General features: G+C 49.1%; 12 protein-coding genes across 12 annotated transcripts; 6 read left to right on the top strand and 6 right to left on the bottom strand.

Moving 5' to 3' along the window:
- Positions 1 to 20: 20 nt before the first annotated feature.
- MCYG_01966 (striatin Pro11) lies at positions 21 to 2,735 on the bottom strand (the record flags this gene model as incomplete). The annotated part of the gene is made up of 4 exons (XM_002848986.1): positions 21 to 280; positions 339 to 2,207; positions 2,270 to 2,551; positions 2,651 to 2,735. The coding sequence occupies 4 exons, from the start codon at positions 2,733 to 2,735 to the stop codon at positions 21 to 23; spliced, it is 2,496 nt and encodes an 831-aa protein (XP_002849032.1).
- Positions 2,736 to 3,177: 442 nt separating this feature from the next.
- On the bottom strand, positions 3,178 to 4,397 carry MCYG_01967 (DNA repair protein rad14; the record flags this gene model as incomplete). The annotated part of the gene is made up of 3 exons (XM_002848987.1): positions 3,178 to 3,590; positions 3,651 to 4,263; positions 4,311 to 4,397. The coding sequence occupies 3 exons, from the start codon at positions 4,395 to 4,397 to the stop codon at positions 3,178 to 3,180; spliced, it is 1,113 nt and encodes a 370-aa protein (XP_002849033.1).
- Positions 4,398 to 4,631: 234 nt separating this feature from the next.
- On the top strand, positions 4,632 to 5,800 carry MCYG_01968 (PIG-P; the record flags this gene model as incomplete). Its single annotated transcript, XM_002848988.1, has 2 exons — positions 4,632 to 5,319; positions 5,370 to 5,800. 2 exons carry the CDS (start codon positions 4,632 to 4,634, stop codon positions 5,798 to 5,800), a joined length of 1,119 nt encoding a protein of 372 aa, XP_002849034.1.
- A 180-nt stretch (positions 5,801 to 5,980) lies between these two features.
- Positions 5,981 to 6,529, bottom strand: MCYG_01969 (hydrophobic surface binding protein B; the record flags this gene model as incomplete). Its single annotated transcript, XM_002848989.1, has 1 exon — positions 5,981 to 6,529. One exon carries the CDS (start codon positions 6,527 to 6,529, stop codon positions 5,981 to 5,983), a length of 549 nt encoding a protein of 182 aa, XP_002849035.1.
- Positions 6,530 to 7,003: 474 nt separating this feature from the next.
- On the top strand, positions 7,004 to 7,346 carry MCYG_01970 (uncharacterized protein; the record flags this gene model as incomplete). The annotated part of the gene is made up of 2 exons (XM_002848990.1): positions 7,004 to 7,032; positions 7,064 to 7,346. The coding sequence occupies 2 exons, from the start codon at positions 7,004 to 7,006 to the stop codon at positions 7,344 to 7,346; spliced, it is 312 nt and encodes a 103-aa protein (XP_002849036.1).
- Positions 7,347 to 7,550: 204 nt separating this feature from the next.
- MCYG_01971 (hydrolase) lies at positions 7,551 to 8,513 on the top strand (the record flags this gene model as incomplete). Its single annotated transcript, XM_002848991.1, has 1 exon — positions 7,551 to 8,513. The coding sequence occupies one exon, from the start codon at positions 7,551 to 7,553 to the stop codon at positions 8,511 to 8,513; it is 963 nt and encodes a 320-aa protein (XP_002849037.1).
- A 732-nt stretch (positions 8,514 to 9,245) lies between these two features.
- Positions 9,246 to 13,928, bottom strand: MCYG_01972 (MATH and UCH domain-containing protein; the record flags this gene model as incomplete). Its single annotated transcript, XM_002848992.1, has 4 exons — positions 9,246 to 9,855; positions 9,915 to 10,938; positions 10,995 to 13,133; positions 13,190 to 13,928. The coding sequence occupies 4 exons, from the start codon at positions 13,926 to 13,928 to the stop codon at positions 9,279 to 9,281; spliced, it is 4,479 nt and encodes a 1,492-aa protein (XP_002849038.1).
- Positions 13,929 to 15,193: 1,265 nt separating this feature from the next.
- Positions 15,194 to 16,336, bottom strand: MCYG_01973 (protein kinase domain-containing protein; the record flags this gene model as incomplete). Its single annotated transcript, XM_002848993.1, has 2 exons — positions 15,194 to 16,122; positions 16,318 to 16,336. The coding sequence occupies 2 exons, from the start codon at positions 16,334 to 16,336 to the stop codon at positions 15,194 to 15,196; spliced, it is 948 nt and encodes a 315-aa protein (XP_002849039.1).
- A 901-nt stretch (positions 16,337 to 17,237) lies between these two features.
- On the bottom strand, positions 17,238 to 18,518 carry MCYG_01974 (AMP-dependent synthetase/ligase; the record flags this gene model as incomplete). Its single annotated transcript, XM_002848994.1, has 1 exon — positions 17,238 to 18,518. The coding sequence occupies one exon, from the start codon at positions 18,516 to 18,518 to the stop codon at positions 17,238 to 17,240; it is 1,281 nt and encodes a 426-aa protein (XP_002849040.1).
- A 667-nt stretch (positions 18,519 to 19,185) lies between these two features.
- On the top strand, positions 19,186 to 20,361 carry MCYG_01975 (l-allo-threonine aldolase; the record flags this gene model as incomplete). The annotated part of the gene is made up of 2 exons (XM_002848995.1): positions 19,186 to 19,240; positions 19,268 to 20,361. 2 exons carry the CDS (start codon positions 19,186 to 19,188, stop codon positions 20,359 to 20,361), a joined length of 1,149 nt encoding a protein of 382 aa, XP_002849041.1.
- Positions 20,362 to 20,947: 586 nt separating this feature from the next.
- Positions 20,948 to 22,615, top strand: MCYG_01976 (polyamine transporter 3; the record flags this gene model as incomplete). The annotated part of the gene is made up of 4 exons (XM_002848996.1): positions 20,948 to 21,064; positions 21,115 to 21,504; positions 21,560 to 22,410; positions 22,468 to 22,615. The coding sequence occupies 4 exons, from the start codon at positions 20,948 to 20,950 to the stop codon at positions 22,613 to 22,615; spliced, it is 1,506 nt and encodes a 501-aa protein (XP_002849042.1).
- A 1,183-nt stretch (positions 22,616 to 23,798) lies between these two features.
- On the top strand, positions 23,799 to 25,247 carry MCYG_01977 (O-methyl transferase B; the record flags this gene model as incomplete). Its single annotated transcript, XM_002848997.1, has 4 exons — positions 23,799 to 23,975; positions 24,200 to 24,309; positions 24,369 to 24,820; positions 24,883 to 25,247. 4 exons carry the CDS (start codon positions 23,799 to 23,801, stop codon positions 25,245 to 25,247), a joined length of 1,104 nt encoding a protein of 367 aa, XP_002849043.1.
- Between the last annotated feature and the right edge of the window lie 28 nt (positions 25,248 to 25,275).

Consider the following 25,275-nt stretch of genomic DNA (forward strand, 5'->3'; position numbering starts at 1 on the left):
TGGGGGTGAGGAGCTTGATATTATCTCGAGAATACCTTCACGACGCCGTCGCCGCCACCGCTGGCAACCCATCTTCCGTCTTGACTCCAGACGACCGAGCAGACACCCTCACCTCGCATTAGTCTATGGCTCGTGATTTCTTGCGTACAACTTCGTTTCTCTAGGGACCAAAATCGTAAACTTGCGTCATGTCCAGCAGAGACAAGCTCTCGTCCATCTGGAGATTGTGAAAGAGAGGAGATTGCTGCTGGGTGCGCTAGCATGGTATATGTACATTGACCTGTTTATGTTATGGTTAGCGTTGTGTTATTAAGAAGAAAGAAATGTGAGCTTCCTACCGCTGTTAGCATCGAAAAACCTGATATAACGGTCTTCGTAACCACTGATGACAACACCTTCAACACCACCGCTAGTTCCAGTAGCACCGTGGACGACGGACTCTTCTTCTGAGAGGGCTCGGTTAGGGTCCAAGTTAGCTGTGCCATCGAAGCCAATAGTGCTAGCTACAACGGCGTTAACGCCGGTGGCACGAGTGCCGTCGTAGGTCTCAAGGCTTGCCATTCCCACGATTTCCTCTCCCGTTCGGGTATCATAAACTATAATGGACGCATCTGCGTAGGAAACAACAAAGTTGACACCGGCCAATGACAGAGGGCTAATACAAGTAGGGGCACAGTCACTCCGGACAATCTGATGGACCAGCGTGTAGTGGAATGCAGTTGTACTTGCGGTGCTGGGTTGGGGGGAAGTAGGGAAATTAGAGCCTGAGGATATGGAGTTTGCACGCCTGCTTCCGCCTGCACTTCTTCTGGAGCTGATTTGCGGTGACGATAGCTGTGGAGGTGTGCTTATTGCCCAAATCAATATCCGGCCATCAGCAGCTCCTGAGGCAAGGAGCACACGGTCAGGGCCTCCGTTAGCATTGCATTGATCACCAAACACAGATTTGGAAGTTCCTGGTAGAACACAAATGGCCCAAACAGCATCTTTATGGCCATCCAACGTAGCCTTAGGGTCAACTCGGCCACGTTCCCAGACCCTGACACTCGCATCTTGCCCGCCAGAGAAGACCCAACCATCTCCAGTGGCACGTCCACCGCTAGAGAAATTTTGAGAGGGCGGACAGGCTGCGAGTGCGGTGACAGAGCCGTTGTGACCGCGATGAGTAAAATAGCTAGTGACATCAAGATCGGAACCTGGGGCTGCAGCATTGGGACCAAAGACGCCGTATGTTGCAGGTATTATCCATCGTTTGATAGTTCCATCATCTCCACAAGTACAAATTTCAGGTTCCGAGGGGCTTCCACCACCGGTGAAAATCACTGATCGAACCACATCCAAATGTCCGCGCAAAGCAAAGCGTACTTTGAAGTTAGTCGTGTCTGCCTTTGGTCCAGCCGATCCAGATAGCTCACGGACATCAGTGTGCCCATCACTTCGTCTTCTCCCGCCAGAACTCTTTCTCCTTGACCCACGTCCTCGTGTGGGGGACTTGGGAGGGATGAAGTTAGCACTGGGGAAGGCATCTGTGTCCGGACGGCGTGTGACTGGAGCTGGAGTGGGCTCGTTTGAAGGTGCTTCGTCAAAATTCCAACCATCAGCCTCATCAACAATAATCTCATTCGTAGTAGGTGGTTTTCCAAAATCTTCTTTTCCTGAAAACGCTTCTGTAGACTTGCTCTCTCCCTGCGAAGGTTCTTCTGGCTTGGAGGGGAATTCATAATTGGCGTTACGTTCCTCTTGCGTGGCTTCGTTTGCTCGTTGCTGCTCTTGGGATCTTCTGTCGAGGAATTCCCGTTGGGTTGGACCCTGGGCACCGTTTTCGTTATACGTTGGCATCATTAGTTGGGAGCCTTCTGGTTCTCGAACCATATTAACATGGTTCAATTGGGGCTGTGTCTGAGCTAATTGCTGCTTTTGCGGCTGCTGCTGTTGTGGTACGGGCTGCTGTTGCTGCCGTTGGTGTTCCTGCAGATAACCGCTCTCCAAAGGCTGTCGTTGCAACTGGTGCTGTTGGTAATCATTGTTCATCAAGTCCTGTTCGTTCAATTCCGGAGGAGGATGAGACCCGGGAATGACATGGTAAGCAACTTCTTGTGTACACTTTCCAAGATATAGGCGGGATTTTTCTCTTTCATTTTCGTGTTGGGCGTTCGAGTCTTCGTCTTCGGCGTTGATATCGAATCCAGATGAGGGTTTCGGTTGCTCTAGTAAACGCGCATTAGAACATCACTCAAGCACACAAATGGGCGAGGATTAAGCTCCATACTCTTCTCCAAAGCCTTGAGGCTCTTCTTAGCCACTTCCTTGGGGTCAACACCGGGCTCGAGTTTCTCCCCTTCGGCGAGTTTACTCGTCTTCTCCCTCTCTTTCTTCAGCGCGATTTCCAGAATCCGTACATGCTTCCCTAGAGATTCATGCATCCGCTTACTTGTCCGAGCATCGCCTTCTAGCCTCCCAATCCTTGACTTCATCTCTGCGCGCTCGATCTCCCAGGCGTTACGGTCACGTTCATGTCGATGCCACTCAGTCTGCAAGAAGCGCATGACACCTGCAACAAACAATATTATGATTAGCATATATCTAATATAACTCCCCGCGGAGTTGTAACCATGAAGTATTCCATCTAAGAAGAAGATGCAGAACTGACCCTGTAACGTATATTCCGTTCCCTGAGGCTGACCTCCGCCATTACTTGCATCCATACCCGCACCCATTCCACCATTTCCGGCCATGGCAGACTGTGGCTGCCAGGCCATCAAAATACCAGGACGACGGGCGTAGTTTTATTCGTCAACAGAATCGTAAAACAGTTCTATTCAATACCGCGAGGACACGCCTAGCGGGTAAAAACCGTCGACGGTTCGGCTGTTCGTTTGGGAAAAAGGGGTCCAAGTCTGGCTAAAATATACAGCCCCGACCAAGCCTGGAGGTGAGACGCAAGTGTAGCAATGCCTATATGAGGTTTAATCCGCAGGACGTTGTCGCCAACTATTTGCTGGTCGATGCGAAGAATAATAAAAATAAAAATAGAAAAAAAAAAGGATCTCGTTGTTCGAAGCTCTTTTTAGCCTGCCAAGCCGCGATCTGGCATCGATAAATTTTGGGCAAATACTATGTAAATGAATAATATAATGGCTATTATACTGGAAACAAGCAAACAAGACAGAGAAGAGCTTAGAATACTATTTCTTCTACCTCCATGCCGCAGTCGACGCAGGTCTTGACACTCATCCCCGTCTCTGGATTGTCTACCGGCCGTCCCCATTGATGGACGTGTCTCTGGCGGCCACCAAGAGTGTCGCCAAAGGAGCCGCCGCCGCCCTCTCTGTTCCTTCGATGAGCCTCAAACTGGGTGCGTTTCTTGAGTTCTTTTAGCTTTGTCTTGAACTGGGCCTCCTTTCGGCGCTTTTTGTCTGCCTCTCGTCGCTCAAACTCGGCGTCAAGGCCCTCGGGAGATCCCCATTTCTTCGCTGAAAACGCATACTCCTCCACCTGGAACCGAAGAAAGAGCATCATGTTGTTCCAGGTGGACTTGTGCGGGTTTGGACGCTCTAGATGAGGCAGTAGTTCTTCGTCTTTGAGCTCAGCTGGACATCCAAGGTAGTTAGTTTGGAGAATAATGAAATAGATAAAGAGGCCCTACTCACGGTCAGTAAGGAGATAGTCTTCCTTTGCTTCTGTCTTTGTGAGTAAACTGTATTTCTCAGGGAACTTCTCCTTGCAGAGGCTGCAGACGGAACACTTGAAGACCTCGTCCCACTTCCAGTCAATGTCTGCAGTACCGCATTCTCGACACTTCTTCTGCTGGCCGGAGTCCTGTGCTGTAGCTCCTGGGGCAAAGGGCCCATGAGGGTCTTTCCGGGCGGCCTGTAGATGCTGGTACCGCTCCCACTCTCGTTGGGTCATATGAGCCGGCTTCCCGTCCTGCTCTTTGGAGTATAGAGCCTTGTTATGGGGGTCATCTTCCGCTGTCAAGAATCCTCCTTTGGTATCTGTCATCTTGCTAAAGTCATACTCTACATATTTGGCAAAAGCCCGTACTGGCCTGATGGTATCTAGTGGCCGTTCGCCTCTCGTTGACGGGTTATTTCGCCCATCTCGAAGGTTTGCTGGAGTCCTGGACGGCGAGAGTACGGAAGAGATGGGCCTTTTCTGTCCAGCTACAGCTGAAGCGGTACCGCCGTTTCGTGCTTCAGCTTCTCGTTTTTCACGAAGTCCCTTAGCTTTCAGGCGGTTTAGTTCCTGGAAAAGGCCTCTTAGCTATTTGGCTGCCCTTTTCTCTAACAGAATAATCATGGGCTGCGTACAATGCGCTGGATTTGCTCTGGAGTAAGTGGTTTTGATTCAGGAGCGCCAGCTGCTTTGTTCGGTGTCGAAGGCTGTGAAGGTTCCATCTTTGTCTCGAACCCAACAAGCTAGTCTTTTGCTTGAAAGATCGAGATATCAAGAAGCTGGTTTTTCGCTGTCTTTTCGAAGTTGAAGTCGTGACAAGATGAAGATAACTAGGATGTAATAATACCGTATGTACCTGGTAAAATATGGGGTTTGCCGCTGTAACTTAAGTATAGTATTGAAAACACGTGCCTTGAGCCTCTTATGATGTCAAACTTTTGTTAAAAGAGCAACGAATGGACGAAGAAGTCGAAACAACACGAAAGCTGAGAGCAGATGCGATGAATGGGAGCGGCGATGAGTGTCCCCTGAGCCCAAGGAGCGTACGGTCGGTTGAGTCTAACCAGCCGTTCCCTCCACTCAGCCCTGACCTCGAGTCGAGCAGCTTCACCGAGGAAGACTCTCGCGCAGAAGACAACGATGAAGAAGAGCAGTCAGAGGCCATCGAAGGCGTGGACACCGTGGACGATAGAGAAGCAGAGGGAGACGAGCAGATATTAGAAGACAGAGGAACAGAAGAGGCGGAATTCCTCTCTCAATATTCGCCGCAAGCCTCTGAATCCGAGGAGGAAGAGGAGGAAGAAGGGAGCTCTCAGGAAGAAGACAGCTTCGCCGCCATTGACCGGCCATTCCTACGATCAACGGTATCTCTACCTCATGCCTTTGCGCCGCCGTTCTACAATCGACCTCCTACTCCTCTCCCTCCCTCGCCGTCGTTGACGTCGCTTCTTCGCCCGTCCTTCTCGGCAACCACGTCTCGTCCTACCACGCCTGACAGCTCAGATGTCGAGACACCAAACGATACCGAAGCTGCTGTGGCCAAGTCCGCGCGTAATGCGACGACGGTGCCTCGAGCAAGCCCAAAGGTGCCTACATATGAATACTACGGCTTCGTCTTGTATCTGGCGTCATCCCTCGCATTCTGTATGTTGACATGTTTCCTTTAGTGATGACGCCACTAACATAGTATATAGTAATGTATTTGCTATGGTCTTTTCTACCATCCCCGTTTTTGCACAATCTGGGAATACACTACTATCCGAATAGATGGTGGTCGTTGGCCATACCTTCTTACCTGGTGATGACGCTTATATACATATACGTTGCCCTCGCGGCGTATAATACCGGCTATCTGACCCTGCCGATGAACAGCATTGAGAATTTGGTCGATGATGCGGCAAATATAGCTGTAATTGATAGTAAAGGACGTCGTCGACCGGGAGGCTCAGCGAAGATGAATCCCGATGCCGCGACGGCCCAGATCATGGGTTCGGGGAAGAGGATACCGTGGGACCAAGTGTGGAATGAAGGGACTGATGCGGTCATGGACATACCCATTGGGGGCGTGTGTGAGGTCCTTTACGGCAGTGATGATGCCAATGAAGGTAACAGACAGTATTCATGATATGCTACATATTATAGATGCATAGGCTGGACGGTACGGGGATGATTATACTCTCTACGTACGGGTGTTTGGATGGCTGATATAGATGAATGTCATTAGTTATCTTTTATCATGACGGTCTCATTTATATACATCAACATGACATGACATGAACCCGGCTCTTCATCCCACTTATATCGCTCAGGAAAAGGCAGCAATTGCCTTGGCAAAAGCATCGGCAATAGCAGCATTGATCAAAGGCGCCAACTTGGCAAACTGCTCATTCAGCTTGAGCACGGTCTCATCCCCTAGCTTGGCCGAGAGGTCCTTTTGTTGTTTGAGGTTGTATCTAACCAACCAGTCGAGCGGGAAGATGCCGAGAACACCCTTCTTGAAGACAGGCTGCTTGCTGGTGATGGTCGCAAGCACGGTATCGATCTTGGGCTTGAGCTGAACAAAGGCGGTGGCGACGGCCTGGGACTCCTGGTCGTTGAACTTGGCGGAGGCCTGGACGGTCTTGATGGCCTTCTTGAGACCAGAGGTCAACTTGCTGGTCTTGGTCTGGATCTTGAGGGGAGTGATGAGGCCGCCATTGTAGGTCTTGACGACGGCATCGAGGTCAGTGATCTGCTGGGAGATGGCAGACACGGTGTCGACGACGGCAGCTCCGTCACGCTTTGCGACGGGGGAGGCGGCCACGGTGGTGGCCAGGGCAGCAACGACGGCCGTGAAGATGGATGAGAGCTTCATCTTGTATCTTGTGTATCTCCAAGTTGATATATGTGAGATATAGATATATGTGTGGACGGTGGGTATATGTGGACTGGCTGTGGTCCTGGAGAGCCCCTTTTATAGACGCGTTCGGTGGCTCCCCGGCTCCCCCGCAACCTGGGGTAAGAAAAAAAAAAAAGAAGACATCCATCCGTGCCATCATAGCTAGTAGTACCGAGTGAACTCAATGGTCCAAATAGTCAACATCTCCGTGACTTTTGGCATGTGGTGGTGGGAAGTTCGTATAGCTGCGCGGTTGAACCTGTCGAACCCCTGCACATCCTCACTTTTAGGCAGAGCTTATGGCTTCCTGGCTCTCTCCTCGGCACGGCATGTGATAGGTATTTGTGTTTATTCCTCTGCGCAAGGGCTTGCAGGATGCAGAGATCGAGGCTTGCACTATCAAGGCAGATCAGGGGATCAGGGGGCCGATTAGCAGATGGACAAGCCATCATGGCTGTCAAGGTTGGACCTGAAGAAGGGTTGGAAGTCTACTATGTAGTGTCCACACAGTATGAGATATGACGATGTCATGAGAGTAGAAGTAGAAGTAGTAGTAGAAGAAGCAGTAGAAGAAGCTGAAGAAGACCATCTCGTCTGTCGTGTTGAAGTTCTCCTGCTGGTCGTCGCAAAAGTAGCATCAAGACCGTCAAGTCCGTCAAGGATCAAAGTCGACCCAGTTGTTACTGACATCTCGTCGTCCATCGACTGTCCGACTGTCTTCGTCTCATGCTTGATGCTGCCGACCCATAGCAGCATCGAATATCAACAAGGATTGAATGTTAACAGCCAATGAGAGCGAGGCAGCGTCCGTTTTGGGATATATACGGCGGCTCGTCAAGCGCAGGATTCGATATCAAAGTCTCACCGATGACAGTCAGACGTTGCCAGAGAAGATGGAGTATTTAAACAGCCATGATGGACCGGCAGAGGCCCTCCTGCTCGTCAGGGACATCCTCATCGAACACAATAAAACAACAGCCTCTGATTTACCGCGAAGATGAAGCTTCCCAGGCTGTCCTTCTCGCTATCAACCGCTTCAACGACATCTATACCTCCGGCTCTGGCATCGTTCCCCGACAAGACCGTCTCTCTGCGTGACGGTCGAGTGCTGGGATACACTGAATACGGCTGTCCGACAGGCTACCCGCTACTCTACTTCCACGGATGGCCCTCTTCACGCCTGGAAGCCTTCCTGGCTGACTCGATAGCCAAACGCCATGGACTCCGCATCATCTCCCCGGACCGTCCTGGCTTCGGCATGTCCACCTTCCAGCCCCATCGCCGCATCACAGACTGGCCCAACGACATTCAGGATCTCACCCGCCACCTCAAAATATCCCGCTTCGCCATCCTGGGTGGTTCGGGCGGGGGGCCCTATGCGGTAGCCTGCGCCCACGCCCTGCCTCACAAGTCGCTCTCCGCCGTCGGTGTGCTTGCCGGCGCCGGTCCATGGGTAGCCGGCACCCAGGACGTACCTCTTGTGTCCCGGATGATGGGCGTGGCAGCGAATAACTGTCCCTGGGTGTTTACCGGCATTACGGACATGCTCGTCGGCTCGCTGCAGCGGGTCTCGACTACAGGTTACGTGACGCGCTGGCTCGACAGCTGGATCGAGAGCACCAAAAAGGAAGACGACACGACGCCCACGCACGAGGGCCGACAGAGCCTTTTGCGGATCGCGTTTGAGGGGTTTGCGCAGGGAGCTCGTGGATTCGTGCACGAGGCGCAGCTGCTTTCGAAGGACTGGGGGTTTCGGTTCGAAGACGTCAAGTACGATAGGATCCGGATCTGGCATGGGATCAATGACGCGAATTCGCCCATCAGGTTGACGAGGTACATGGCTGAGAAGCTGCCTTGCTCTGAGCTCCAGGAGTGGGATGACACTCATTATACCATCGGCGAGCGTCTGGAAGAGGTCATCACGGAGCTTGTACCTGAGGACATACGAGACAAGCCTTGATGCTTCTTCCCTTATAGCCAAGGGCCATTGTATACCATCTCATCTTCGATACATTTCTACTCAAATCTCTATAGAATACCTTCGTCTCTACAAAGCCTGACCCCGTTTAATGCTCTCGTAGATAGATACTGTTGAACCCTAACTTTTTGTCTCTCTCATTCCTGTAGGCACTTTTCCCGGTTCACATGCTTCAACCATCAATATGTAGTTGCTTATCGAAGGAATAGTTATGTTTACGTTGGTTCATGCGTTTGTCAAGAAAGGATAAATAAATTCCCAGGAATATGAATATCTATTGGCCCGAATAAGTGAAGGAAAGAAAGGATTTCAACTAATATTCGTCATCGTCAGGTGCTAATAAACAATTTACGCCGGGAGAAGTGACAATGCAGGATGGTCACCGGGGGATATGGATACTTTGGTCTGAACACATCGAAGAAGGTAGTAGGATCAGTGGGATGGAAAAAAACAACAAGTTCAACGCAGCCTAAACTCGGGAGAAGGGGGAATCTCGCAGATAGATAAAGGAGAGGCAAAAAAAGCGCACGAAGCGTTCAGATCATGAGTAAAAAAAGATGGCAAACTTACTTAAATGGACTTGGGCAAAAGACAGGATGCCATATAAGGTAGAGAGAGAGAACACAAAGGACCATATGCTCTAGAAAGAGTTTTTGATATGAGGTTAATAAAGGGTTTTTGAAAGAGATGGCTTATATCTCAGTCTTGTATGGATGGTGTATGGTGTATGATATACGATATATCATCTTAACATCTGAAAATCTTCACGACACTGATGACTTTCTCACGACAGACGGGACAAATCTCGACTTGTCTCGCGCATGATCCGCAAGCACAGACGTGCCCACAGGTATAGAACAGTGAATCCTGTTCTTCGGTATAGCAGATTTGGCAAAGGTTCATCTCCTCGTCAGCTACTTCCCAGTAACTGACCCCCTTGCCGTGACGTTTACCATTACGGTAGCCGCCAACATATTTGTTGCCAGTCTTGTGTTCGACCCACGTCCCTTGGCCGTGGGGCTGGTCTTCGAACCAGTCGCCGGTATAGGTATCACCAGAGCTGTGTTCGATGGAGCCTGTACCTTGTCGTCGGCCTTGGACGAAGTCGCCAGTGTATGTGTCACCGGCTTCGGAGATGTGGGTTCCGCTGCCGTGGTAGTAGCCCTTGCAGAGGTCACCAGTGTAGTATTCGCCATTTAAGATAGCTTCCACGGTCTTTTTACCAGTGAAGGATTTAGTTGGGTGTTGGCGATCAACTGCCCAGAGGTATTCTAATAGACGGTCAGGGGATATGAAGCAGCCTGCCTCGACAAGCTCGGTTTGTCTATTGAGGTACTTTATTAGTATATGTTGCTCCCTCCAGGATTGATATTAATTGCTTACCGGCGCTTAGGGATGGTCTTTCCAAAAATAATACATCCCACATCGTTCATTAGATCTCTGAACCTATGGGTTGACGAAACACTGTGTACAGAAGCCACGGCCTTACGACGAGACCAGAAATTGTATGGCTGGTCCTCAGGGAGCTGTAGCGTCTTCCGAAGCTCTTCACGAATATTGCGGCATGACTTGGCAAAGAATGCCCCAACCGTTTCAACAGTTTGGTTGTCTGCGTCGAACTCTTGAACGAAGTAGTAGACTTGATCACATGGTAGGACAAGCTCTGATTTTATAACTGGAGGCTCAGGGACCGTTTGTCCCTCTTCGTGGCTTTCCTCTAGGTTTTGCTGGCTCATTTGGGTATCAGTATTTCCGGGAACATTGTTGTTTGATTCAACGATTGGAGAGCCTTCCATCTGTGAGTCTTCGGAGCTGGATTGGTCCTGAGCTTCTCGGTCTTCTTCAACATCATTTCTCAATGATCCGTCTACTGCTTCGTTGGTGTGCTCCATGGTGTCCACCATAGGAGGGGGCGGCGGAACTGAGTTGGCTTCAGTATAGCTTCCGCTTGTGTCCATCTCTTGTGACTGATCCAAAAGTGCAAGGTCTTGGGCAATTATTGAGGCAATGATCGCTTCGTTGGCGGCTTGTTCGTCGTTATTAACGTCTGGAACAGGTGCATGCTCAACACTGTTGGGTTCGGCTTGATCAGGAACATTATCTGTCATTTCAAGCTCTGCTGGTTCAGGCGCACTAGGAAGGTTCTCTGACTCTTGAGTTTCCTCGTTGTGGATTTGAGTAGGTGGCTGAGTAGGTGGGTTAGGTTCATCATCAGGAGTGGCATCATTCATCTCGACATCTCCATCCTGATTGGGAGGCTGAACCAGCTCAGTTGATTGCGACTGTTCCTCATTTTGAACGGGTGGTGGAGATGGTGGAGCTTCTATAGTATCCTTCATCCCATTTACCTCGTCTGAAATGGGTGGTGGGGGAACAAACTCTGGGATAGAGAAGAATTTCATATCATCTAAGGCTAGAATTAGTTTTATATAGTCCACGAATTCCGGGTATAGCCTTCCTTACCCTCGTTAAGAATTTGTACCCATATGCGCAGAGCATTCCATCCAAGACTCAGCAACTGCGATCCCATGGAAACCAAGGGTTCCATACTGAAGTTGAACAAACGGACCTCATATGGCGCCCCAATAGACCACATGCGTATTCGTTCGTTGGTAATCGGATTCTCCTCAGTCGAGATTTGGGCAGCTAACTTAGCTCTCAATTCACCAATGGTCGTTGACATGGGAACAATCATGCTTGTAGTGTCCTTTTCTGATGTTTGGTGGTTAATAAGATCATATGCCGCTGCTGGATTCCGTGCATCTTTCGACACTCCGTTTAGGCCGTAAAAGGCAACCGGAATTTGCTTCTCCGGTTCCACAGCAGATCTATCCGGCGAGATTGCCTGCATATAACGGTGCCATGATGGTGGAAGAGTCCATGGCTCCAGCTTGGGGGATAAGTATTCGCCTTGCAGGTCATTTCGAATGTACATAAAAGCAACCGCGATCTCGGCATTGACGGGCTCCCCATTTCCGGCTTCCGCCATATCTAGTCCTTCGAAGCCCTCGACGGCCATTTTGGTGGTTAAACACTCGATTCGATAGGGGTCTTCACCCTTGAAGGCAAGCCAATGGGTGCCTTGCCCACCGGGGCGAACGAGGGGGTAATACCACCGTGATGTCCGATGACCCTTGTGTGCAATGAAGCTGAACAAGGTATATTTACCCTCGGTCTCGGAGTTGACGTAGTCAGAGAGATCAAGTTCTTCATTTCGATGTACACGGTTGACCAAGAATTTCCATTGACGAGCCTTCTTGTCGAACTTCTGGCGGGAGAGCTCAATCTGGAGGACAGGAGGGAGAGACCATTTGCCCTCTCGAGATTTCAGGTATTCTACAATACCTGACTGGATACTTTCAGTGTTCTCAGAGCTGATGCGGATGCGGCTATTGAAATCGCGAGAGAGCATGTTTAGCGACTCATCCGACATTTTCGAGTCATCGTGTGGGCTGTCAAATATAGAGGCCAGCTTTTCTATAGCCTCAGTGCCCGCAAGTTCGATCTGCAGACTGCGTCTAAGCCGTTCCCAAAATTCGACGACATCTCCTGAACTCTCGAGAAGGTATCTAAGCGCTCTTCTCACTCCTTCGGTGCGAACAGAGGTTATGTTTTCCGCCGTCATCTCGTGAACTATAACCTGCAGTGCTTCACACACCGGCTTTGGACGCGCAGTCACATCATTAAGATGTCTCATAACATCAATACCCTTGACCATTTCTCTAAACGGCTTTAAGAGTAGCAATGGGATCAACCCAGCTGTGTGCTGGCAGTAGTTTACCGACACATCACCCATGGGCCTAAGACCAACAAGCGAGTAAGAGTCCCAAATGGGCTCAGAGTCACTAGAATGCCACCATAGCGATTTTGTTGGGTCATCGAATAGGCGGATGTATGCGTCGAAACAGAGTGTGTCGTTGCGGAGGAGAGCCTGGCGCTGGCCATGTTGGCGGAGGTGGATAGTGTTCCATGGTCCCGGACCATGAAAGTGTGTCCATCCCCAGTCGAAGTTGTGAGAGTTGAATTGGTGACAGGAGGACTGCGTCCAGCCTGTGCGTGGTTCCTCTGGGTTGTAGAGCACCACACCGATCTGAGCCGAGATACGAAAGTCCGGTTTGGGTTTGGGAGATGATTCGCGGAGGTCTGAGCCTGTCTTTTCCTCACTGGCTGCCTCCGGGAGTTCCTCTTGATCCTTTTCTTGACTCTTTTTGGTAGACTCTTCTGATTGAGAGGGCTTGGGTGAGGCGGTAGTAGCAGGCAGCTTGAACTCCTGGTCTGGAGTTAGCTCGCTCAGGACGGCATCCGGCGGCCCTTTGAGGACTTTAAACTCCGTTTCAAGTATCGCCTTATCCTGCTCTGGTGGCGTGGGAGAGCACTCGAGATAAACACTCAGCGATCCCACACTGTTTCCCCGAGGGAAGAATTTTAGTGTCCAGTAGTATCCGCCGATGTATGCCGGTGGAGACCGAATTATGGTAGCTCTATTAGGTTTTTCCTTGGTACCCCGGACTCCGGTTATCTTCCACGTTATGCGTGCTTTCTCGATCGGTTTATATTCTGGGTCGTCTAGCTCGTGGTAGAATGATTTCTCGATGTAGTCATCTATCGATAAGATCAGTAACTGGTGGATATAGATACGTAGAGAGAAAGACACCCACACTCATGTGCACTGTGATCAGCATCGCCGCTTTCAATCTCCTTGAGCTCATCTCCCTCTGCCACAGATGTGTCCTCCTTGTATTCGGCCCAGTAGGCTGGCTCGTCATTCTCATCGTCTTCGTCGTAGTCTTCTCCAGTTCGTTCGGTTGACTCGCTGGAATCTGTCGATCCGTCAGAAGCAGTTGACGGTGACGACTCCTCTGACGGCTCCTCATTCTCTCGGGGCTGCGCTGGTTCGTTCTGCTCGGTGCTGTCGTTTACGGGCATGTTCTCGTTCTCATTCTCGCCATGGGGCTGCGTCTGGTCTTCCTCAGCAGCCTCAACGCCATTCACGGCAATATCGGTCTCCATCGTCTCTGGATCCCCGTTTACAGTAGTAGTAGTAGTAGTAGTAGCAGCAGCATTCACGGCAGGTGCTTCAATAACCTCGTTTACCTGAGTGTTGACTGCTCGTTCTGTTGTCTCGTTAGACACCGGTGTGACAACCTCTACAGCCGGTCGGTCAGGAGCTGAAGACTCTGTTTCTGTAGTAGAGCTGTATGTGACGGAAGGTGGAAGGACATCAGCCAGAGTGGGCATCACGCCATTCTGTAAGGGTTGTTCCAGGGTTTGTTCATCCTCTGGTTGTTCCCCGGGCTCAGTCTGTGGTTCTGATGCATGAGTCTGAGGGGATGATGTGTAGGGAGGGGCCGGTTGACGGCTGAGAGATGCCCGTTGAGCTTCCACGGCAACCTCCATTGGCTCTCAATGAGCTGAAAGGCTGTGCCGTGAATGATGTCTGAGGGCTGCAACCTGGCTAGGCTACGGGCCGGTCTTGAAAGATGAGCCCTTCTGGCTTGCAGATGAATGAAACAGGAGACCAGCAGCACATAAACAGGCGAGTATCGTGTATCTAAGAAGCTGTGAAGATGGTTAGCTGCTGCAGGAGATGGCAGATGACTGTGAGACAAGCTATTACTGACAGCTATACTGGTATGAGTAAGACGGGTAGAGAATAACAGCTGATGAAGTACGACCTGGTCGAGAAGGAGACCTACAAGTAGGCTTAAAAGAAGAAGAAGAATGCAGAGAAGAAGAAGAAGTTGGTAGATGGTGAGGATGTTGAAGATGGTGAGAGGATGTCCTCGCTCCCTTCACCGTTTAACTTGGCCCTTCGCTAGCCCCAAAAAGAGGGTTTAACCGCCTTGCGCTCGCCGCCCAACCAGCATCTTCGCCCGCAAGCAAGGCAACCATCGAACAACAAGCTCACCCTCGCCCCCCGTTTGCCTTTTGGATGCGCCGGAGAGCCAGACATGGATGGCGGAGACGCTGGAGATCGCTGGCTGGAGACACGCTGGCGTCGGGTGGCTGCTCCCTTGCCTTTGTCTAACCTGATCCTCTCCCGCCTGTCTGCCTGGCCAGTCGACAAGAGATCCATCACATATACTTGACTCACGCAGTTGCCGACCCTTTTTCTCTCTCCAGGCTACAGGGCTTGTCTTCTCCTCTTGTTTCCGTCCACAGATCTGGCCGTGGAACACCCTTGGAGCTGGTGACTCGACCTCCAGAGTGGAACCGATCCACCATCCCCCAGCATTCTAATCAGGGATACGAGGGTTGCCTATTTACGATGATGGCACTACTTGGCTGTGTTGAGGGGATGGTACAGGCTGCCTTCTGCTGCCTGGAGGGCGGCACAGCTATGACGGCAGACGTTTCATATGCCGGGATAGATGGATGTCACAAAAGGTCACTGCTTCATGCGCACTGCGGCGCTTAGTCGAACAGAGAAGCTAAAACTACGACCTGTCTGGCTGATGTTGACGTTGAACTCAAATAGATGGATCTACTGCTAGTTGTCGTTGGTCTGGAACAACGCCATGTCATGCGATTTATATTTTGCACAGTTCGATGGAAAGGAAGTTTGGAGATCTGACAGCTGGAGGGCCTTGCATAGGCTGAAACACCAAGCTCCCCTTTCCCGTGCTATTCCTGATGCTAGAAGAGGAAGATCAATTGTTTATCTATAGTTCTATGAAGATGTAGACAGGGCTACTGGTCCAAGGCAGCACGGAGCTGTAATGCTGCTCGCATGCTTTCTTCTTCTCCTCAGCGCTCTTGTCGAACGCAACTTGACGAATCCGCTTTGCAAGTTCAGCCATAGACTCAAATTTCCCCTGCCAGCAGTCGCTAATGATCACATCGATCGGGTCTGCGGAGTCCACTTCGGGAAATATACATCGGCTCAACCTATTGACCTTCTGCACCCCGTCGATGTCTGCATACATTTCTGTACCACGAGTCATGAACCAGAAAATCGATCCCAAGGCAAACTGTTCAGTATCAGGCCCGGCTACCCCATAGTTCACGTAGCGGTGGCGCACGTATGGCTCAACACCCACCTCTACCTCCTCCCCGACCTTGAGTGCATGATCAAAATCGACCAATCGAAGTCGGTCCTGTTCGTCAAAGAGGATGTTTTGAGGGTTGATGTCTCCATGAGCGTACCCCACCTCCTCTAGAGCCACCGCTGCCTCTGAGAGCTGTTGCATCCACGTCAGGATAGGGCGTGGTTTATCAACTTGCTCCATGCGCTCGTACAGCCTGCCGTTCTTCACAAGCTCCATGAAGATGAGATCAGGCGCAGAGAAGTAAGAATGGACTATGTATGGACAGGCCTGTCCCTCCAGTAGCTTGAAGATAGACTGTTCATGACGAATGTGCTCTCCGCCAGCTCTGTAGGAAACCTTCACGGCCAGGTCATCGGATATGGATACCAAGATGGAGTGGCCTCCTACGCCGAAGATGGTCGAGCCAGGGTAGTGTGTGAGGACCCGATGAATCAAGGGGTTGAGGTTATCTACAGTTGTCGGCTCCGAGGAGCCGCGGGTTAGGATAGGGACGAAATTGCAAAAGCGTTCATAGCTGAAGTCGAGTCCGGGTATGCTGACTGCTATAGTGATGCAGCTAAAGAATCAAAAATCAGACTGGCGTTCAGGGTAGGCGATATAGGTATAATAAGATCTTTGGTATAGACTATATATAGATAGGCCTAGCGCTTGTTTATATGATGAATCTCCAGGCAACAACATATTGGCCTGCATGGCCAGCGAATGCCAGCATCTGCAGGGCTAATTCAACAGCCTACTGACCACCAACTGTTGCATCAACTCTTATTAAATATGGTACTAGATTCTCTGTCTTTCCTCAATTCCGCTCACCAGGTGGAGGTATATGATACAAAGGAGTGATTATTATTACTTCATTTTACATACCTTAGGTCGAACTTTGAATATGGAAACCCGAAATCAAACAGCATCCGGTTAAAACTAGACAAACTTGTGAACGACTAGCTATGCAGCAGGTAAAAGTAATTGAGTCAACAACCGCTTCCTATGCCTTTGTTGGTACGAATCTACGAGAGATAAACGTACACTAACTGAACGCCTAGTTAATTATGATGAGGATTGGAAAATATATAGATTACATTTCATATTCTGTAGGGCCCCATATTTGAAGATAATCATGTAGTTAACTGTCAGAATCTGCCGGTCGGCCAAAAAGGCGAGCCCGCACCAATTGGTGGCAGAGAGACTGGTTATATTTAACGTTATCTAATTAACTAGTTATCGCTAACGTTCAATGACCATCAACCCGTGAGTACTCCGCAAAGCTCGTCGAGCCCACATAGATTCAAGATGGACATGGAGAGGATCGCGCTTCCATGCAGGAGCGCTATGGAGTTAGCCACAGAGTTAAAATAAGAGAAAATTGGTCAATGGTGCGGATATCAACTTGTAACTTCTTTTTACATATACAAGAATATACTAGTATAGTTATCGTTTATTGTCTCATAGAACACTTGCTCCCGACTCCCTTATGCTTCTCTCCAATCGCTATTTAGATACTGACTTAACGCATTCCTAAAACGGTATCATTAATAAGCGGAATAATGAACCAAACGATAGATGTGTTATCCAAAAGGAACAGGAAATCCTATGAAATACTAAATACCATACGAGTGCCCCCTTGGAATTGCCATATCATAAGAGGGTACCAGGCAGCGATTTAGTATCGCTCATCGACGATTTCCCTCAACTTCCCGCTCTTCTCAGAATATAACAGCCCGCTATTATCAACCCACTCCAAAATCAAAGGTGCAATGGCAGAGCATTCTCTATCTCTTCTCCATTTAGGGGATGCTCGCGAAAGAGCTGCCTCGACTTCGTCACGAATTTGATTATGGTGTTCTGGCTTTGGGATCGCGAGCCGGAAGGTCAATATCGCGCTGCCTTCTTTGCGACGAACAATACATTGGAAGCGCCCTGTGATAGATGAACCGAGGACCTCCGCGATTATCTTCTTGATTAGGGGCAGATCGAGGAAAGTTGTAGCCACCTTAATGGCAATGGAAGCACGGCCGCGATGCTTGAAGGTTCGAGCCTCATAGTCCACCCACTCGGCAACGTCACCAACTGGGTACCGAATCATGGGTTGTAGGTATCTAACCAAAGTTGTAGCCACCACATTGCCTCGTATTCCAGGTTCTTTGATGACCGTTCCATCCTCCGCGATAATCTCCATCAACACTGCCGGGAAGCACATCTTGAAGGTAGGGTCGAATGCTTCTTCGAAACAAGCTGGGGTACGAGCAGGTACTCCTAAGGGGCCAACGTCGACACCACCATAGAATGACGAATAAATCTTGGCATTTGGGTAAGCAGTACCCCATAGGGGGCGAGTATCTTCAAAGAGGCTTTCTCCAGAAAACACAATGACACGAATGTTGTCAAGCGACCTTCCCTTCTTGGTCAGGTGCTCAGCCAGCAAGATGATGGTGAAGACGGGAGCTAATATAACCGTCGCTTCAAAAACCTCCATCTCCTCCACAATCTTATCCAGCGGCTGGCTCCCAGATATAGGCAAATGGACTAATGGTATTGGTATCTCTTGAAGGAGAGCAATAGCATACCAGTAGCCGCCATAAAGGCCGCCAAATGTGAACAGATTTGCCACTCGGTCTCCAGGTAAAATTCCAGATGTCTGTGCTCGAAGATTGGCTTCGATTTTAGCAATTTTAGTTACTTCATCGCGGGTGGAAAAGATTGTCTTTGGTTCATTGGTAGATCCGCCACTCCGGAGGGGGACACCATCGATAAAAGGTCCCGTCAAGACATTTTTTGGGTCCGAGCGTGCGAGTCTCCAATAATCTTCAACATCGGTGATCGGGAGACTCTCGATATTCACAATATCCTGAGGGAGTGACTCGTATAGCTGACGGTAGTAGTCTGATTTTTGCCTAGCAAACTTAATAAGCTCGAGTACGAACCGTTCTTTGATATCTTCCATTGTGAAATTCGTTGGTGAGGAGGCTATAGGGCTAGGAACCAGAGCTCGAACGGTGGCATTGAATGTGTATGTTGATAAATTCCACCTGAGGAGTAAAGGGTATAAAAAGGGGGGGGGAGCTTACAACAGTTGTGCACTGTTCCTAACGCAACATCCACGTAGAACTCCCGGCTCTAGCCTTGGGGGCGTTGATTCTCATGCGATTTGGCTGGTAACCTGGCTGTAACCAACATTTTACGTCAAACACGAATGTGAGGGCGGTGTACTGCAGTTATAATATTGCATAGCTAACTTATACCGCATAGTGTAATACCAAATTTGCAAAGTAGGTATAAGAGGGGGAAACGGATCGAGGGTGAGGTCAATGACCCATGTAATAGGAGCCGTCCAATTTTCTAGGTGAATACCGATACTATTGCTTTTTTGGGGAAAAAGTAATATGGTAAGCCGCTATGCGCTGGGTATAAGCGTTTTGTAAAAAAGTACGCATTAGTAAACATAATATCTAATGGTTTCTACCTCTGTGCTTGTTCTCCCCTTGCAGGGATGAGGGAGGAGGGAGGACTGCTGGTGGTTCTTGACCTCTATAAAAAAATTTAAAAATCCCCGAAATTTTGGAGCAAATGACAACTTCATTGCTATCATCATCCGAACTAATCATCTCAAAATGGCTCCATCCGGAATCTCAACCCCCCGAATTTCCACTCAAAAATCCTGTCCTAGTTTTCACCACAATCCAGTTAAATTAGGTGAATCTGCGTGGTCGAGGCCAGCTGCCGCGGCATATGACTTCAGATCGGACTATGTTACTGTTCCAACCTTCCCCATGTTGCAGTCCATTATGAATACCACCCTTCGTGACGATGTTATGATGGAGGACCCGACTACTAACGAGTTTCAAGAATTCATGGCAAACTTGACCGGGAAAGAGGAGGCACTTTTCATGCTGTCGGGGACAATGGGAAACCAGGTGGCGCTTCGTGCAGCTCTAAAGGCGCCTCCATACTCTATCCTTGCGGACGAGCGCAGCCATGCAATTCGAATGGAAGTTGGTGGAGCTGCAACCCTATGCGGTGCTCTTATTATTGGAATCCGGCCTTCTAACGGACATCATTTGGTCCTGGATGACATTCGGCGACATGCAACATTAACGTCTGGTTTATACGGCTGCCCCACAAGAGTTATAAGCCTCGAGAATACTCTGAGCGGTACAATTATGCCACTAAAGGATGTCCAGGAAATATCTACCTGGGCTCGCAGCCAGCCTGAACCGATTCATATGCATCTCGATGGAGCAAGGCTCTGGGAAGCAGATGCAGCAGCGGCTGGTAGCCTGCAGCAGTATTGCAAGGAATTTGATAGTGTAACGCTCTGTTTGACCAAGGGTCTCGGGGCACCGATTGGATCCGTCGTTTTGGGTAGCTCAGAGTTTATTGAGCGCGCACGAATGGTGCGAAAGCTTCTTGGAGGAGGCATACGCGCAGCTGGGGTTCTTACTGCACCAGCAAAGGTTGCGGTGGAGCAAATATTCCTCGGAGGAAGACTGCGCGCAGCACAAGACATTGCAAAGTCCCTTGCTGCAACATGGACACTTTTAGGCGGGCGTTTGACCAATCCCACGGAGACAAATATGGTGTGGCTCGACCTAAACGATCCCGAGGTAGACCAGGCAAGGTTCTTTGCTCTGGCCAAGGCTAAAGGCCTAAAAGTAATGGAAGGCATGCTCGCAGGGAGGTTGGTGGTGCACTATCAAATCTGCTTGGATGCAGTATCAAGACTACGCGGTGTCATGGAGGAGGTGCTGTCGGGGAAAGGGATCCAAGGGCCAGGAAGTTCAAAGTGACCGTCACCAGGGCCTGGTGCGATGAGTCAACGTTGCATGAGCCATTTTGTCATTCATTGTCTATGTATATTCATCCTACCGTGATAACATACATAGTAGCAGCCAATAGACGAATGCATAAAATTCTCTTTACGTGTTGGTGAAAACACGTTTATATTATGTCAAGTAGTCGGAACAAGCATTGCGCGTAAAGTTTGCTAGGTGGGTCTGCGCTAATCTTCGGGCCTGGAGTTTACGGCGCTGATTTTCGGAGTTAAATGGGCATATCTATATATGCCCCCTACATAATATTCTCACATCCCTGACTAGTCACACACCTTTCCTTGAGAAGCACCCCATGTTCTCTGAGACCCAAGAAAAATGAATCTCGCCCTCTCCCTGCCACATGCTGTCGCTTTGGTTCGGCACGGGCCGCAAATACTTCCAGGGACAGTATGGATGGATGGTGTAATTTCCTTGACATTTGTAGGGCATCACTGTCCCGTATATTTACACCATATATCATCACTCATTATTTTCATTACAGTGGTTGAACATATTTTCTATCTCATATCTCAACGTCTGCCCAGGCAGTATTTGAAAAACGATGGCATCTCTAGCGGACGGTCAACAGACGCATGGCGAGAAGGCCGAACATAAGCACGACAAGGACGAAAAAGCGAATGAAGAGAAATCTGAAGCTATTAAGGTGGATGCTGAATTAGTAAGGCCCTGCAAAGGATGGGAGAATATGCCGTAGCTAACATTCTCTAGACTCCAAGCATTACTCTCGACGAACATGAGAATCCAAAGAATTGGACACTGGCCCGAAAATGGAAGGCTGTATTTGCTATATCATCCTTCGTTCTCATGAGTCCGCTTTCTTCTACCATAGTTGCACCCGGCCTTGAGATCATATCGACAGACCTCAACATTACGACACCTGCCGAACAAACAATGGTTGTATCCATTTTCGTTCTAGGTTTTGCCTTTGGCCCGTTGATCGCAAGTCCTCTGTCGGAGATATATGGCCGAGTACGTGTCGTCCAGAGCTGGAACCTCCTTTATCTAATTTTCAATACTGGCTGCGGTGCTGCGAATTCGAAAGAAACCCTATTGGTCCTGAGATTTATTTCGGGGTTTTTTGGAAGCGCTACTCTTGGGGTAAGTTGATTTTATTTCTTGATCGTGTCCGTATGCTGACAAGATAAACGTAAAGATTGGAGGTGGCACACTTAGTGATCTTTTTACCGCAGATGATCGTGGTAAAGCGGTAGCGATATACAGCCTTGCTCCTCTTGTCGGCCCTGTCCTTGGACCCATAATGGGCGGACTGATTGCTCAACACGCACACTGGTCCTGGGTATTCTACTCAGCTTCAATACTGGATGCTGTGGTTCAGCTTCTAGGCATCTTGTTCCTAGAAGAAACTTATGCCCCTGTCCTCCTGAGAAGAAAACAGGCACGACTGCAAATAACACCGGCCGTAACAATGGTACAGGCTATACGACAGGTCAGAGACCGGCTTTCTGCTAACCTAGGAAGAGCAATTCGCCTTCTTCTCACTCAACCCATCGTTCAAGTTTTAGCTCTGTACAACGCCTTCCTCTATGGAATTATATTTATCCTTTATGCTACGTTTCCTGAATTATGGACTGAAATATACCACCAAAGCACGAGCATAGCTGGTCTGCATTACATATCGATGGCTGTCGGTACGGCCTTCGCAAGTGAAGTCTGCACTCACATCAACGACAGGATCTTTGCCTCCCTCAAGAAGAAAAATGGCGGGACAACTAAGCCAGAATTCCGCATTCCAATCATGGCGCCAGCTACGGTCCTGCTTAGTGTTGGATTGTTCTGGTACGGCTGGAGTGCTCAGAAAAAATTGCATTGGATAATGCCCGATATTGGAAGTGCATTCTTCATGGCTGGGGCTGTCGTTTGTGGTATTTGTGTGAATGCTTATATTATCGACACCTATGGAAAATACTCTGCGAGTGCTCTTGCAGCCGTTGCGATCCTGCGATCCTTAGCCGCGTTCGCTTTTCCACTTTTTGCACCCTACGTGTAAGAGAATATTTAACACGAATTACCATTTAAAACATTAAGCTAACAATTGTATAGATATATCGCTCTAGGTTACGGGTGGACAGGCAGCCTGCTTGGATTCTGTGGACTCGGAATTGGATTGCCTGCGGTGTTGCTGCTATGGAAATTTGGGAAGGCTCTTCGACGCCAAAGCCCGTTTGCAGCCAATAAAGAAGATGATTAGACCTTTGTAGTTACTTAGCGAGTTTTCATAATCACATGGTGATCAACCAACCAATAGCTCCCTGGAGATAGGAAAAACATGGAGAATATGTTGACCATGGCATGATAACTAATAACTGGTACTTGCAAGTAATCTCGGATGAAGCCGGCTGGATAGCTTCTCCAGCTCCTACTATGCAATCTAGTTTACCAACTGGTTATATCCGTTAGTTACTAGTTAACTAGTTGCTTAACCAGTTAGCTTCTTGGCCCATTGCTTGGTGAATGCTTACCTTGACCCACTGTTCGAGACAACAACGCTACGGAATTGTTTGTCAACAGCTGAACGCCTATAATCAAATGAGGCCTTCGTTATGGCGAGACTGCATTAGTTCGGCATACCTGTTATCTTTCTCCAGGATATGACCTGTTGCATTGCATGGATCCAGCTCCGGTACAGACAAGCTTAGATATGATACCATGATATTATTACTCTGGGTACATAACTAGCAGGGGGAACTCCGCATAATGACTCAGGTTTATAAGCAAGGTGATATCCAGATTCTCCGAAGCTCTTCATTAAAGCATCACATGTGCATGCGTGAATCCCAGCAGCATTCGCTATCCTGATCCCTTAACACTTCGCATTTCCCGGCCTAGACCCCATGGTCTGGATTTGACGTGCATGGGTACGGAGTACAATGGCAATGCCCTGTGGTATTGGGTAAAATATATCAACGATAAATAACAAGAGTGACTCATGCGGTTTGTTCAAAGTAGAGTGACTACCTAGTCCTACACAGCGTAAATGTGGAGCGATCCTACTATGTAATTGCTCCCATGCCCCCTGCCAATACCCATGGTAGTGATTTTCTCTCCGTCTCGCCTGTTGCAAGACACGCAAACTTCAGCTCCCTGCACGCATTGCATTCTCGTTTCCCGACAATTGCAAGCTGCCAATAGCTAATAGACACAGAATACGGAGCTATATTGGACTAACTCCGGCGCTGAAGCATGGATGTATGCCGTCAGCATGTGTCTTGCGATCCTGTAACATAAAAAGCCCGACTCAGGCAGTGTACCGTATTCTTTCTCATTTTTCTTTTCTTTGTACGAGAACAAGGCACCCATATTCCGGGCCATCACGATCAAATCCCTTGACACAAAGCCACTCCCCACCTCTTATCCGCAATTTAATGTCAAAAATGCTCTCGGAGTGTGGATCAGCCAGTGACCTTGCCGGCCAAATTGAGGAGGTTACTGCTCAAGTACAGGCCGGGCTTATAGACGTCAACTCACGGAAGCGGCTACTAGCTGCTTCACAAAGGCTCACTGTAGCTCTAGAATCTCCACTCATGACCTGCAGACGGGTTGCTTTCCTGGTAACTTCGCCCCATCGCTTGGGAGTATCATCTCAAAATATCCCCTGACCACAGAACGCCCTGGCTGATTCTTGCGCATTTAGCCACTCGAGGTTAGCATCATTCGATGTGCTATTGATACCAACCTTTTCAACTCTTTGGCCAAAAGCTCTTGTCCCCTTAGTACAGCAAGTCTTGTAGAAGCCACAGCAGTTGAACACACCCTTTTAGAACGGATATTGAAGTATCTAGCCTCCATGAATTATATCGAAGAAACCGGTATCGGTCAATGGAAGAGTACAACTGCGTGCGAATCCCTTGCAAATGCAGGATTCGCAGCAGGGGTGAAGTTCAAGTGAGCATAGTTATCAAAACTGCCACAGACAATTGCTAATGTTAACTATCGTTATCTAGCTATGACGTGACTGCGCCAGTATTTTTGAAATTACCAGCATGGTTGACCGCAAATAATGGAGCCGGTTCTGAGAAGCGGCTCGAAACTCCTTTCCAATTCTCAGTCGGCGACCCCGATGCATCTTTCTTCCCCTGGCTGTCGAAAAATGAAGCTTCCCTGGCAAACTTCCATATTTGGATGAATACCCGGCATGCTGGAGAGACCCACTGGCTGGATGTGTACCCCCTTGACAAGTACATCAGGTTGGACGAGGCTGACAACTTAGTTGAAACCCTGCTGGTAGATGTTGGTGGAGGGAATGGCCATGAAGCTAGGCTGGTAAAAGAAAGGTATCCCCATTTACCAGGCCGCATTATCTTCCAAGATCTCTCAGAGATCATCCAAAAATGTTCTTCCATGCATGGAGTTGACGGGATGATACATGACTTTTTTTCCCCACAACCAGTACGCGGTAAGGCACTATACATGTAGACGAAGCTGTTTGACTAGAGGTCTGATACGTACGGATGTTAGGGGCAAGAATATACCGCCTCCACCATATTCTCCATGATTGGCCAGATGAACCATGCCGCCAAATCCTTGGGCACCTAAGAAATGCCATGGTTGGACATTCCATCCTCCTAATCGGAGACATAGTTCTGCCTGATACCAATGCACACAGCAACTCAATGCAAAGTGACTTAACCATGATGGCGCTATTTCTGGCCAGGGAAAGGTCCAAATCACAATGGGTTAGCTTGCTCAAAGGAGCGGGGTTGTGTGTTATTGACATACACACCGTCCAAGAGGCATCGGGAGAGAGTATCATTACCGCTGTGGTTGATACTACAATTTTCAAGGAAATGGAAGTTGGAGCCGTGAAATGTGATTCAGCATGATTCCCATAGGTATGTACACAGGAGGATT

This window comes from Microsporum canis, genomic scaffold, assembly GCF_000151145.1.
Source record: "Microsporum canis CBS 113480 supercont1.2 genomic scaffold, whole genome shotgun sequence".
Taxonomy (NCBI): domain Eukaryota; kingdom Fungi; phylum Ascomycota; class Eurotiomycetes; order Onygenales; family Arthrodermataceae; genus Microsporum; species Microsporum canis.